The sequence below is a fragment of the Lates calcarifer genome, linkage group LG4 (genome assembly GCF_001640805.2).
Source record: "Lates calcarifer isolate ASB-BC8 linkage group LG4, TLL_Latcal_v3, whole genome shotgun sequence".
Classification (NCBI taxonomy): Eukaryota; Metazoa; Chordata; class Actinopteri; family Centropomidae; genus Lates; species Lates calcarifer.
The window spans coordinates 6,166,230-6,181,251 of NC_066836.1; the positions used below are offsets into that span (position 1 = coordinate 6,166,230).

The following is a 15,022-nucleotide window of genomic DNA, read 5'->3' on the forward strand; positions in this document are numbered from 1 at the left end:
TCCCCTGCTGATCCACAGGCTGGAAGTGGGGCCTGTTGTGGCTTTGACGAGTTCTTAGGAAAACACATGTAAACACCTGTGGAGTTTAAATGGCCTGTCAGAGCTTTTTCTGCGGCGGGGAGAGTTACTACAAATGAGCTGTGGGGACGCGTCTCAGCGGGAAGTCCGCTCAGCTTCACAGCTTCCGAATCGCCCTTTCTCACCTAATGAGCGCACCCACAAGGCCACTGATAAGACTGGAGACAAAAGGCTGTTTAATGGAGTTGGGGGGTGGATACGCTTGTGCATAAGAGGCCAAACAGATCCCACATGGGTTGGCTATCAGTGGCCTGAGTCTTGGTTAAAGGGAGATAAACAGAAGATTTTACGCACAGGACTTTTACGCACAGAACTCCACATGGAGCGGCTGTGCATTTAATCACTTGGTGATTATTTACCGGTTTGATGAGGCGGATCATTCATGCCCGTTGCCCTGAGGACGCTCAACCGGTGTGTGTGTGACCCGAGGCCCGGTGTTTTCCTCCGCAGACGCTGGGTAGAAAATGGAGTGTGTGCCTTTAAGGCGCTCGACTGCCTGTCGCTTTGTGCTGCGGAGAGACTGACGCCCTCTGGACACAGTGGACACTTGAGCGGCGGCAGAACACACCATCCTGGAGAAGTTCAAAGAGAAAACAACCCCGGTCCCCCTTGGAAAAGAAAAGTCGTGAACTTGTTAACAGCGCCGTGGTGAGTTTTTATGCTCCTTTATATCTTTATTATGTCGCTGTTTTTTTGCGCTCGATCTTGTTGCGGCTGCGCTCGAAAGAAGCAAAGTTTTGGTGTTAGCGATGAGCAAAGGGGGAAAAAAAGAGGTGAAGAAACGCGTTCATGACTGAGGGAGCTAATGTTCCTCACATGTTTTCTCTCCGTCATGTGTAATGGTACAATGTGCAGCAAGTGGTGAGGTGTAAAAGCAGAGATCAGACAGCGTGTTAAAGCGCTACATATGAAAAAAAAAATAGGTGAAGGAAGCTGATGTTGCCAGATGTGTGTGTGTGTGTGTGTGTGTGTGTTATTCCACAGAAAAGTGAGCAGTGTTGGCTTTGAATGAAACATGACGCACGTTCTTCAGAAAGCTGATGTTTACATGTCAGAGCCGATGAGTGCTTTGCATGACAAACCTGTGATTTTCATCAATTTTCACCTCAGTTTTCACTGAAGTTTGCAGCCTAGGTGTGTGAGTCTTGGCACTCAGATGTAGGTTTCAGATGTCACTCTGACTGTACACATGATCTTTGCTCGTTTTATATAGTACACATATGAAGGAAATATAAGTAGAAATCCTTCATTAAATGTAGATTTTTGCTCTGAAAGCTGCTTAAACTGAAAAAGAGGAGGTGAAGATAAAGAAAAGCAGGATATTTTTTCAGAAAGATCAAATCTGGAAAGTCAATAAGAGGCTTCAAGTCATCTCCATCTCCTTTTTTTCTGCACTGTAACTGTTAGATTTAGTGTCAAGAAACCCTCTCTGTTGTTTTACATATTCAAAGTGTTGTATTTTTACCACACATGACACATCATGCACCAACTTGCAGCGCTTAACTTTTCCTCCAGAGGAATTTCTCTGATGAGGGTTTTGTTTATTTGTCTTAGTCGCTGGTCTCTGAGGGTCCTTCGCTTGTGTTGACGTAGGTGTTTCCAGTGTCGTGCTGGTGAGCCGTCAGGATGAGGCCTGGTCAGCTGATCCTCCCCACCGCCACTGCCGCCGCTCTCCTCTTCCTCCTATCAGGACTGTCTCTGACCTCTGGCTGCAACAAAGCCTTGTGCGCCAGCGACGTCAGCAAGTGCCTCATACAGGTAAGGTTTTCACACTTTAAAATACACAATACAAGATATGACTTTTAATACTTTAAATTTGGAAAAGAGTCTGTCTGTTGGTGTCAAACAGTCACTAAACTCCATGAAAACGTGTGTTTCACCTTCAAAGATACTGTAAAACGATTCCTGTACATCACTGCTCGCTAACAAGCTTCACCTCGCTCAGGCCACGTTGTGCCTGCAGACAGATAATCTCTGGTGAGTGCTGAGTGTAGCCCGTGAGCGTGACGTTCTTCTCTGTAGATTAAATGCTGGAAACATCAAGTTCATCAAGTTCAGGCTTTTCATCCGACAGCGTTACAGCTGTTTTGCGTAAACACAGAGTGTTATTTCTCCTGACAAGAACACTGATGAAATGTTGTCTGCAGCTGAAGTCGAGTTCAAGTTAAGAAGAGAAGCAGAGCGGTCACAATCTTGAAATGTGCATGAAATTAGCAGGACAGACTGAAAAATACAACCTTCAACTCGCAGCTGAATTAAGCAGAGGAGAATGTGCCTCGGCTTGGTTCGTACTTCTTTAAGCGCGAGCGCCAGTTTTGCACAAGTACTTCTTTTATATAATAACAAATATTCAGCAGTAGCCAAAGTCAAGTTAAAATCTGCCCGAGTTCAGAACGAGATGGATTTTTGGGCCCGAGAACAAAGATGGAATCTGTTGTGAAGAATGCAGATACATTCCTTCGATAAGCCAAGCAAAGTCTGGGAGGGAGCTTTTTCCCAGAGCGAGCTGCAGAGGAGCAGAGGACTGAGTTTATCCACAGTAACTGTCCTGTTTAATATGTATACCGGTTTTGTTCTCTACCTGTAAGACTGACGCTGGTTAGTCTGAGAGCGCACGGCCCTGAAGCAGGGGATTGTGGGAGAAATTGCTCAGTAATTTTTTGATTTATTTTCATGTCAGCACCTTTTTTGTTTTACTTTCTAACATCACTTCCTCTGTGTCAGATTTTCCCTCACGTCTGAAGCCCAGTGGGTGATGGGATGAGGGGTGGTAAAAGATGGGAAAAAAAAGGTGTTGGCCAGTCTTTCCACCTCCTGTCAAGTTCAATCTGAGCTGCTGCTTGTCCTCTGTTTTACATGAGTGTGTGTGTTTAGTGGCTCTGCCTCCGTCATTAACATGTTTAAAGTCCTGTATTTAACCTCAGTGGCCATTTCACCTGTCTGACCTCCGTGTTCTGCAGGTAGCTGAGGCTGACAGACTTTAAACAGGACGTTCAGCTCTGAATATGGATCAAGGAAACGAGAAATGATGAAAAACTGATGCTGCAAGTTTAAGTAGAGCTGAAACAGTTATAAATAATCAACAATGTAAGGAAGTATTATGTAACTGTTGTAATAAGGAGAATGGAGAGTGTCGTTCCCACTCCAACAGGTACGATCTCCCTCTAACTGGGTGACAGTCAGTGGATTAAACTGCTGCAGAATCAGGTCCGGCAAGTTCAAGAGTAATGCTGAATTATAGATCAGTTTAAGACTAAGAAGTCATTAAAAGCCAGCGATCGTCTCTGATATCCAGCGAGGAAACTTTGAAAATATCAAGAATGATAAACAGAGTTTGGTCTGTTTGTTAGAGCGACAGGAGATTTTCTATTTTTAATCTAAAAGATGATTTTTGACAGAACATCAACACATCTGGATTTTCACAGGACCTGTTGCTCAGTGACAATATGCAGAAGACCAGAGCTGCAATTCATGTTTTATTTAAGTACTGATTCATTGGTCAAGTTTTTTTTTTTTTAACAAGTAATCAATTGATCAGTTTTCCCTGAGCCAGAGGTGATGTCTCCCGGTTGTTTGTTTTATCTGATCAACAGTTTAAATACTCACATTTGAAAACCTAAAAGCAGCAGATGTACTGAGTATATAACTTTTATTTTGTAACTTTTATTTAATCAGATGATCTCTCCTAATGAATTATCAAAATTGTTGATAAATTGTATTGATTAATCACTCTAGCGTTGGAGATTAGAGCCAATCACAGCTTCACAGAATCCACATGACATCTTCAAATGTCTCATTTTGTTTGAGGAGTGGCTAAAATATTTAATTGATTATCAAAATCAATCAACCTGATCTGAAAATTTAATGTTCTGAACTTTAAAATGTGAGAAAAATACTTGCTTTTCAAGTCTAATCACAAAAAGATCAGTCAGAGCAAGAAATTTATTTTCTTATGGCTCATTTTTTACAGACTGAATTTCACAGTGAATTCTATTTTATCCATATTAGATAATTAAAATCTACATTTTCAGCCTTTTTTTGGGGGGGGGGGCACAAGAGAACCAAACTGAACGACCAACATCTGCTCCTTCTGGCTTTAATTTCTTTAAAAACTCAAACATCCTGTTATCAACAGAGCGTTTGTGCCTCCACTTTTTTTCTTCCTTCCCTCTTTTACTTCCAGGTGGCTTATTTCGCCTGATGAATCATTGCTCGGGACAACGGGCTCTGTAGCTTCCGCGACCCTGCCGACACCAACTCGCTAGCTGTCAGAGGCGAGAGCGATGGTGCGTGTGCCGTGAAGGAGAAACTTTTTCCGCCTCCAGCTCCTCTGTAGAAGCTCGGTTGTGTTGCTTGTGATTAGTGGGGATCTGCTGTCTGACGCTCGCTTTTACGCTCTGCTGCCATCTCAAGTCATTTGTCTGAATTCCCCAAAACCCCTGAGGGTGGGAGAACATGAGAGGAGGAGGAGGAGGAGGAGGATGGAGGAGGGGAGGTTAAGGTCAGGAGGAGGTGTGTGTTTGTGTGTGGATGTGGGGGGAGGTTGGTTGAGGGGAAATATACAGTTGGGAACCTGTGAAGTTGTGCAGAGATTCATAAGCCAGCTCCGTCAAGGCAGGGTGGGGCAGCGGATTTCAAAGCGGTTGCTCGGCATGACGAGGCAGCACATGTTCACTTTCTCTCCGGAGTCCTTTTGTGTCTCACTGCAGCTGAGTTTTGACTGATTACAGCGGTTTTCCTCTTTGCAGCAAGGGAAGCCTAATGAGAGCTGTTTAAGTCGTCGAGATAACCTCATACATCTCGCTGAGGAAACTGGTGTTTGTCAGGCTGCAATTCAAGATTATTACGATTAGTTTGTTTGTTTATTCTGTAAAGTTTCAGACAAAAATGCCACAAAATCACATGTTCAAATATCACAGTCTTTAAATAGCTTCTTTTGACCCTTTTAAGAGTCCAAAAGCTCAAACATGTTCAAGTTACGGTCATATGAGGTAAAGAAAAGCAGTGAATACTCACATCTCAGAGGCTGGAAGCTGTGAATATGTATATTTTTTAATTGATAAATGACTTGTGAAATGTTTAAGCGATGGTCAAAGTCCCTGTCGACTAATCTTTTGGGTGATCAGCCGTTGCAGTAATAGTTGTCTGTAGGCTCAGGCAGATGATCCTCGGATGGAAATCTTGTGACTCAGAGCTTTGGCTCTTGTACAGTTTCTGTTTATTTAATCTATTTAGATTTAGTTGGATTTCTATGAAATCTTATTTAAAGTGCTTCCAGCCAAGAGCACAGACCTGGTCCTCCTCTTGCTTTTAGCTGTGATGAAAAGAACAGTTTGACATTTTGGGAAATAATACACTTTTTTTGCAGATGTAGATGAGAAAGTCAATGTTACGCTCATAAATATAAAACTAGAGCCAGAACACGATTAGCTTAGCTTAGCTTATCTTAGCTTAGCATAAAGACTGGCAGTAGGGGAAAAACAGCTATCCTAAATTCAAAAACAACGCCACCAGCACGTCTAAAACACAATATTTAACAGCTCAGGCAGAGACAGCAGCTCCCTGGGCAAATCTTTTATTTCCCTCTGTGGTCATTTTGTGTCTCTTTTGGGCCCCCTGACCCTTTGGGCCCCTGGACCAGTGTCCATGTTTAACACCTTACTTCTTGTTTGTTTAACTCGTGCACAAACAGAGGTGTAAAAATGATCATTTGTCACTTTAGAGCGTAACTATTTCTTGACCTACAACAGTTTATCCATCCAGCATCATACAGGAAGTTCTCGCTAGCTAAGAAATGGCTAAAGAACATAACAACAAATAATTGTTTTTAGATTCGTGTTTGTATAAGGATTAAACAAAAGAGATAAGACATGTTATCTGTTTAACTTTAAAGGTGTTGGTAAGCCGATATTTTAACACTGGATAGAGCCAGGTTAGCTGTTCCCCCTGTTTCCAGTCTTTATGCTAAGCTAAGCTAAAATAAAGACGCTAGATGTGGATTTGTTTAGCTTTTAGCTAGGCTAGGCTAACAGGCCTCACAGCTCCAGCTCCAGGTCTGATAAAACCTTTCCTATCTTCACGAGTTTGTTTAAAAAAAAGTACTTTTTTCCCCTGATTCGTGAAATATGAGCTGCATGTTTTTCCCTCGGGCAGCTGTTTAGTTTCTTATAATTCCACCTTTGAGAGTCATAATTACTCCTGGGATCAGATGTTGATCAGAGGTTTGGGATTGAGAGCCTGGTGATTAAGTGAGCTGTGTGTGGTTTTGCAATCCCTCACTGGTGAGTCATTGGAGAGTCTTTTATCATTGCCGAGACTGTTTACGTGTAGGAGATGACTTGTGCGACGATATAAAAGCAGAGCGGTTGGGGGGAAGAAATTTTTAAAAGAGAGAAAAGAAAGCAAAAGGGAAGAGAAAGAGAGAGGAGTGAGTATAAAAAGAAGGAGGGAGGCTGAGCAGAGAAAAAATAGAGGAGAAAGGGAGGGAAGGAGGGGGGAAAGTGTTGTTGGGGAGCAGCAGCAGCCATGTTCTGTTCTCCAGGTGTTTTCTTCTCCCTCCCGCCGCCTCCTCCCCCATCGCGGTGACCTTGACTTGGAGGAATGTGCTCCCTGTTCGGAGGGGAGAAGGAGGAACTCCTCTGGCAGTCTCACCCACTTTTCAGTCCCACCGACACGTCTCAGTTCAGTTCCCTTCGCTGTCTCTTCGTCCTCCCCCCCTCCGGAGACGAGCCGCGTCGAGGCCGAGGAATGAGGCTGGGTTTTTTTTTCATAGAGTTTGTAGAGGAGCTGTAGAGGTTTGTGTTTGAGGATGTTTGCAGAAGCTCTTGTAATAATATTATCTTCCCTCTATAAAAAGGCAACATGAGAAACTCTCAGCCTTTTACTGTGCTAAGAACAGGATTTACATCCACTACGTTTTCAGTATTAAACACTGTTGCTTGGCTGCAGTGTTGTGTTTAAATCACAGGTTATGTGCTTTACACACGGCTGGATTAACAACCAGGCAAAGCATGCAACCGCCCGGGGGTCCCAAAAACCAAAGTTTACTACATATCATGTGCATCTACATAATTTGATTAATTGCACCACTGAAGTGTGATATCAGCCATGATGGGTCCTCCATGTTGGAGCTTTCTCTCTAAGAGGATCCCTGTGTCTGTGCTCTCTATGTCAAATATTCACATACATACAGGGAGTTTTAAATCTGGCGTCTGTGGCGACATTTCTCTGCTGGTAACGATGCATTTTACATCGCTTACTCAGACCAGAGTCACCGAACAGAAGATCTGAGACACGACTTACTTGAAACTTGACTCCCTGAAGACTTGACCTGGTTTTGACCTGGTGAAATAACAGAACAATAATAAATAAACAGGATTGCATCGGGCGAGTAGCCACGCAGCTTGAACGTCTAATTATCAGGCCTCTGCATTTTAAGGACTGGTGTGGGAAAAAACACTGTTAGCATCGTTTTGAAAGGTAAATAAACTGATTCCATGACTTTTTAATTGTTAGCATTCAAACCTGACAGACTTGCATCTTCCATCTTATGAGGATTTGTCTTAAAAACTGCTCTGAAATCAGTTACAGGCCTTCTGCTCAGCCTCTGTTACACTGTAAAACCATTCAAGAAAATAATCTGAAAGTTGAAAACTTTAACGTGTCCAAACCTGCTCTGTTCACGAACACAAGCACACTGGAGGTCTGCAGTATTTTTTATCACAGTGTCTGTTCTTGGATAAATACCTCTGATGCCATGTGCAGCGCACAGTCGCTCCGTCTTGTAACGGCTTGTGTGTAATAGTTACTGTATGTGAAGCAAACCTGCTGTTGTGTTGTTGTTTTTAATGGTACACTGTCTCCTGTTTGTACAGTGAGTCTACACGTTGTCTGCTTTTTCTTTTAACACTGATGCTGCTACTGCACCTATCAAACCTGAGTCTTTATTATAAAAATGTAATTTAGAGAGATGGACACTTCTGTGAGCTGTGAGCATATGAATTTTTTGGCTGATTTATAATTAAAGGAACAATAATGACGCTTAAATTTAGAAATGAGAAATCCATAAATACTGACTTGTTTGTACTCAACCTATTTATACTTCAGATTGTTGTTCTATATGATTGCAGATCATATTCTGTTGACAGTATTATTTATGCAGCACTGCTCTTTGGGTTTGCTGTATGACAACAGTATTTTACGGCCATTTGTGTAATTTTTTTGTCTGCTTTTTCAGATCTGTGAGCCTGGTCTGTGGCACAGAGAGAGATTTACCACCTCAGTAATTTTCTACATGTTGGGTTTAGATGAAAAGAACATTTGAAGGAAAAGCTGGTTGATTTTCCAGTTGTTTTTCTGGGGGGAGGTGTGAATGTTTAGTCAAGTCAGATCAATGTTATTTGTCGCCCATGAGCTAGTACTTGGCGACTGGTGGTTTTAACATGTAGAAACCTGGAGCTGAACCAGGCTGTAGGTGAGCGGTTGTCTGCCTTGACTGGTTGTGATCAGATCTGTGGTCATTGTCAACACAACACAAAGGAATATCCCCAGTTTACAGCCCAAGAAAGTTTCACGTTGTCTCCATGTTGTCGGCCTGCTTCCACACAATCATACAATTTTATCTGTGATATTTTGTGTTGAGGATCAGCGATGATGATCTCTGTTCGGTGTCAGCTTTGTCTTTGTGTGTCTTTACTGATGCGTGTTTGTGTTTGTGTCCTGCAGGAGCTGTGCCAGTGTCGTCCGTCTGACGGGAACTGTTCCTGCTGTAAAGAGTGCATGCTGTGTCTGGGGAACCTCTGGGAAGAGTGCTGCGACTGCGTGGGTGAGTGCAGGGAATGGTTTATTAACAACATATTTGTTTTAAAGCTGACAGAGAGTTAGTCAGCGTTCTTTCGCACTTGTGGAAAACTTTACTTGCTCCCCGGCCAGCGCTGACGTACAGTAACCGAGCGGGTTCAAACGGACAGTTCAGCAGCAGGACACACAACTGGTGACGACTGCAGAGCTCTACATCTGTAGAAGACATCAGTGCCAGTAAACATCACAACTTGAATTTGTCAGGCTCGTACTGGACTGATGCACTTTTAAAAAGATTTGTAAGACTGAAAGCACAGGCATGAAATCGATTTTGATGTCAGTGTAGTAAATCCAGCTCTAACGTTCGATCAGAAATTTCACTCCATCATCTCGAGTCAGAAGCAGCTTTATTGAGCACATACTGGTAGATAGAGGTAAATATTAGCATAACTATTGGTCCCAGCCACATGATTCCGATTTTTACAGATATTTCTGAGGGTGAAAGTAACACATTACGTAAGGCAGCGTGTGGGGAAACTCAGTTTTAATGATTACCTAAAAGCTTGATTCAGTTCTTCATAACCTCTAAACAGAAATCCAGATTAACTAGAAACCAGCACGTGCACATATTCAGCCTTTTTTTGGGAGAAAGTGAGACGTTTAATATCAAGGATCCTGGGTTTTAATATTGATGGCTCATTAAAGTTGTCCCTAAAGGTTTGTGTAAACATGATGTCGACCTTTTCAAGGATTTTTACGGTCGCAATTAAAAAAAAAAAAGAAGCTATTACTAAACACAGACTTCAAAGAAACCCTCCCATTATAGACCTGTTTTATTGACATAATGTCAGTAATGCTTAAACCCATTCAATATGTGCTGACCACATCCAAGCCCTCGTGTTTGTCTTAGGTTTGTCTAAAGGTTAATAAAAATAAAAGCAGGTGAATAGATAAGACGATGACATGAGTCTGGCTGTTTCTGCAGATTGTTGTGGACATGTTACTGTAGATAAAGTGTATTTAAAACAGTCGGTACAGGGTTACAGCTCTGGGATTCTGGTGTCATGTGACAGATTTAACAGGTGCTGCTGCTGATTGTTTTCACCTGCCACCTGCAGCTGGTGTCCAGTGACAGAACAGAAAAGAAATGAGGACAAAGATTTGTAGCAGTAGTTACCTGCATGTGTTTTTCACAGTGTGCAGTCTGCGTTAACCTGATCGTCAAATTCAGGTTCAAGATATCGATTCCTGTCATGCAAAGTCATTTTCTGGATTGGTTTATGCAGCATTCATTCGTTTTTAGAGTTAGATATGTACAGTGTAATTACTTACAGGTGAATATGTTCAATCAGTTAAATACAGCAGGAAATGAGCCATACAACTGATCACACTGTGACTCTAATTTACACAGAATGATTCTGGCTCTAATCTCTTTCCATTTACATGACACAATCTCTCAGTCGCCTCGCCGCCGAGCACTTTCTCCCTGTGAAAAATGAGACCTGTGGCTTTAATGCACTTGGCAGTGGAGGAGCAGGAGGGTTTAAAAGAGGAGTCAGTTTATTCAGAGTGTTGCTGCTCTGATACAGGATGAGTGTGAGGCGAGTGGAGCCAGAAACTCTGAGAGGTGACGATATGGAGGTTGATGCAGAGCAGAGCCAAGAGGTCTGCCGCCCGACAGGAAATTAAAGGAATATCGTCCCTACACAGAGATCAAAGGAAGGAGGAGCTGGAGGAAAGAGAGAAGGGGGGGACGAGGAGCGAGGAGGTCGACCTCCTGAAATGAACTTTAACTTTCAGCCTCCGACCGGGGAGCAGTGGGGGTGTAAATCCCCGGGAGATCCAAAACAACCGGATTTGTGAAACAAGAAAACATTTGGCTGATTTAACGCCTCTCTTCATCTTTAGATCAGCAGGGGCACGTTTGTAAAAGAAGTAAAAACACCTTCAAGACTCAGATTGTAGACATGTAGAAGGCCCCCATTATAAAGCAGCAAGACACCAAGAATGTCCACATTGACTGTAGGCGTTTTGTGTCTCTTCGTGGTTATTTAGCATTTCTTTCTAGTTGTTTGTGTTGGTTTTTAGTCATTTTACATCTTGTTTTTGTGTCATTTTGGTTGTGTTACAGATTGTTTTGTGTGTCTTTGTGGTCGTTCTGCGTCTCTTTGCAGCCATTTTGTTTCTCTTTCTAGTGGTTTTCATTTCTCATTTTGTGTCTCATTGTGGTTGTTTTGCGTGTCTTTGTGGTCATTTTATATGTTTACAGTCTGTTACATCCACTTTATGGTTTTATGAGTTGTAAAATAAGATGTAAAAGGAGCTGTTGTGGGACATTTGGTGCAGTTGCTTTGCGTCTTGTTTTGTGTCATTGTGTCTGGTTGTTTGCGTCTCTATTCTTTGTTGTTTTGTGTTTTTTGTCTTTGTAGTCAGTTGTTGTCATTTTGTATCTCTTTTTGTTGTCTTGCAGCTCTTCCTCTTTTTACTTTGTACATCTCTCTTTGGTTGTTTTGTCTCTGTTGTCGTCTGTTTTTTGTTGTTTTGTGTTTTTGCCTTTGTTGTCATTTGAGTATTGTTGTCCTTCTGTGTCTCCTGTTTGCCGTACAGCTCTTCCTGGTTGTTTTACATCTCTCTTTAGTCATTTTTTTTTGTCTCTTCACAGCTGCTTTGAGTCTCTACAGCTGTTTATCTGTGTCAGATGTGTTCTCGCCTACTGAAAAACACTCGGTGCTTTTGGTGAGGGGTGGTTCCTGGGTGGAGCGTGCAGGAGGCAGGACAGAAACATCATTGACAGTGACCGGCCCTATGCACATATTGGCTTTGTATGAGGGAGGTGGCAGGGTAAAGTCAGTTTAATGTCCTGCTCAGCGATGATTCTGACGTTTGCGTTCTCACATACATCTCCTCTGGGTAATGCCTCCATAAGTTCAGGGTTGCAGTTCATGTGTGAACAGTGAACAGTTGCTTCCTCTGGAGGTTCTGGTCCTGGTCCTGTACTGTAATGAGGGTGGAGGTGTGTGTGTTCCTGCCCCTGCAAAACCAGCATGCTCTCAGATCAGCTTTGACAGACAGATATTGCCGTACGTGCTGACAAGGAGGCTTTATTAAAGCTCTTTCATGTGGAACACAAATACAAGCATCTGACACTGAGTGCTGAACTCGCTGCTGCTGCTGCTGCTGCACAGATGTTCCAGCGGTGGACAGGCCTTTTTACAACACACTGAAGACAGCCTGTAGCTCGGAGCAAATATGTATTTCTCGTTTTCTTTCTTGCAGCACTAGCCTTATGACCACTTTAAGTAAATTTCCCCTCTAAACATGTTGTCTGTGCCAAACGCTGGCTACTTTGAAGTGTGTATCTGCGAGTGGTTAGAGGAGCGGTGGGGAGAGGACAGTTTGTATTTTAGAGGGAGGGAGGGAGGACACGGAGGGGAGGACCCATGTGTACGCTTTATCTAAAACAGCTGCTCCGGCTCTGCTTTTAGCATCGGTCTGTAATCCAATTCCTCTGTCAAACTCCGTTCCTCATTAAATGATTAACCCATTAGCTATAATTCACTTTGACTCATTTAAAGGGTTAGAAAGATCATATCTGAGGATGTGGGGACTTTGTCGAGTGATTACTACTGTATTTGGAAATTAAATGAAGTGTTAAAAAGATCCTAATGGAGACGAGATAGTCTTGACAAGCGGTGTGGTTTTACAGAACGTCCCCCGAGAGCGGAAATCATGTGTGAAACTATTTAACTGTTAAACCTGTGGAGTCTGAGTAAAGTTAGGATTTTAAAACAAAAGGGTAAGTTCAACAAATCGCTAAAGGAAGTAGAAGTCAGAGCATGTTGGGTCTTTAAAAGCTGATTCAGACTTTTTTAAATGTCTGAAACTGTGACTGTTTTAAGGCAAAATAAATTAATAAAATGTAGTTTTCTCTAAAAGTATCTGAATGGGTGAAATACCACCAGAGGTCAGTGAGAAAATCAACACTCTGTACATGAAGTGACTCCTCTTCTGTCTCTGCTTTTGTGTCAGGGATGTGTAACCCCAAGAACTACAGCGACTCTCCGGCCACGTCGAAGAGCACCGTGGAGGAGCTCCACCGCCCGATTCCCTCGCTGTTCCGCGCCCTCACGGAGGGCGACGCACCCATCAACATGATGGTCGTGTCCTTCCCCGTTGCTGAGGAGCTCTCCCACCACGAGAACCTGGTGTCCTTCCTGGAGTCCCTCGACAACCAGCACCAGAACGTGTCCGTGCCCGGCAACAGCATCCACGCCAGCTACGACACTCAAGGTATCGGCAGAGTTCCTCACAGTGTTAGTTCACTTATATGAACCACAAATTTATCAAGACTCAACAGATAATTTAACAGTAAAACAACAATGATCATTAATAAACTCATTCATTGCTTCTGACAGACCTGAATTAAGAAAAACTAGCTTGTCACTTGCTTTTTCATTTCCTGCTGCGTCACATTGGTTTTACTGCTTGTGCCAAATCCTCATGACTAATAAAGTTTCTGAATGAGTTCCACACGAGTCACGCTACGTGAGAAAATTGTTCACATTTCTTCAGTTTTCTGGTCCTGTCGGGTCCAGTCAAATCTTTCATTTGCATTTATGCATGCTGTGGTAATAAAATCAGGCCAGACTCAGAGCTGAGGCAGACTACAAAGTCTTGAACTGAGACCATTTCGGGTTGGGTCGCATCTGCTGCCAGAACATCTCCAGTTTAGGGAATTGTAACTGGGTTGAAAGATGTTGTTCTGCTGCCATTTAAAAAAAAAAAAAAAAAAAGTAATTTGTGGCTGTTTTGGCGTTCGCTCACTCTCTATCTCTAAACCAGTGCTATTTGCTATAAAGACTCACTCATAATAGGAGCGTTCCCACAGAGCTGAGCAGTTAACTCATCAAGCTCACCAGAACATATGGTCGTACTTAGCTGCAGCAAATTCATTTCACCCCTGAAGTAAAAGTAGGAACGTTGAGGGTTAAAGGTAATTACTTTAAAACTGGGCTTGTTTTCATAAACCACATTTACTGGATCTGTGACTCACGTCTTCTTCTGCTTCTTTTCTCCCTTTTTTTCCCATTTTATTTCAGAAAACATGTGCACAGTGGTCTACTTTGACGACTGCGTGTCCATCCGTCAGTGCAAACTTTACTGTGAGTCAATGGGAGGATCCAAGTACCGCTGGTTTCACAACGCCTGCTGCCAGTGCATCGGCCCTGAGTGCGTGGACTACGGCAGCAAGGCTGTGAAGTGCATGAACTGTCTCTTCTGAAGTGCGGGCACATATTGGTACCAAATGTCTGGGCTACACCAGAGGACTGAGGGCAGAGGAAACTATGACTGTTATGTGTTAGCATTCCTCGGTTACCTTGTAAAATACCCCTTACCCCTCCTCCTCCTCCTACCCCTGCAAATTGTTTTTATTCTGCTGTTATATTTCACTGTATATTTTTAGATATGTTTTCAATAGTGTTTTTTACTAGAGGTGTATATGAATAATGTATTTTTACAATTACAGTCTGCTAAATCCCAGTCTCATGCCAAATAAAGAAAAGTTTGGTGACGTGGACTGCTTTGTCTCACAGAAAGGAGTCTGATTTTAAAATATCTTTTCTTCCTTTTGCTATATTTTGATTTTTAAAAAAAAAGCTGCATAAAACAGCACAGCATGAGCAGAATAGTAAATGTTTGTCTTCTCCGTTGCCTGTCTCCCGCTCTAATCTTAGCCTAGTGTTGCCTGAGTCAGGAAACGCATCATTTCCTGGGGAAACAAAGTTGTTATTATACCATGCTGGTCCACAGGTGTTCAGTGCTCACTGACCGTCTCGTGCAAGTGGAGGGGAAAGGGAACGTTTACTGATGCCAATCTCTAACCGCCACACACAAATGCTCTTTGTAATGCCAGTGCATTTTCAAAAGGCAGCAGGGTGCCCTATCACTGATTCTGTTCCCAATTGGCATGCAACAGCAGTTTGCACAGACTAATGTACCAGACGCACAATGAGAGCTTGTTTGTCTTTTTTTTTATGATATTGAATCACGACCTCATTTTGCGACTGCAGCTGTGGGTTTGGAGCAGATGGTGGAAAAAGTATTCAGATACAGTAATACAGAAAAGCTCTGTTACAGGTAAAAG

General features: G+C 42.7%; 1 protein-coding gene across 2 annotated transcripts; it reads left to right on the forward strand.

Moving 5' to 3' along the window:
* On the forward strand, nucleotides 1–14,455 carry twsg1a (twisted gastrulation BMP signaling modulator 1a). 2 transcript variants are annotated; one of them, XM_018678020.2, is made up of 5 exons: nucleotides 1–726; nucleotides 1,633–1,836; nucleotides 8,803–8,902; nucleotides 12,907–13,167; nucleotides 13,977–14,455. In XM_018678020.2, the coding sequence occupies exons 2-5, from the start codon at nucleotides 1,705–1,707 to the stop codon at nucleotides 14,156–14,158; spliced, it is 675 nt and encodes a 224-aa protein (XP_018533536.1). In that variant the 5' UTR covers nucleotides 1–726; nucleotides 1,633–1,704; the 3' UTR covers nucleotides 14,159–14,455. The 2 variants fall into 2 exon arrangements, with proteins under 2 accessions (XP_018533536.1, XP_018533535.1); XM_018678019.2 differs by having other exon boundaries at nucleotides 5–726; nucleotides 1,672–1,836.
* The last annotated feature ends 567 nt before the right edge of the window (nucleotides 14,456–15,022 follow it).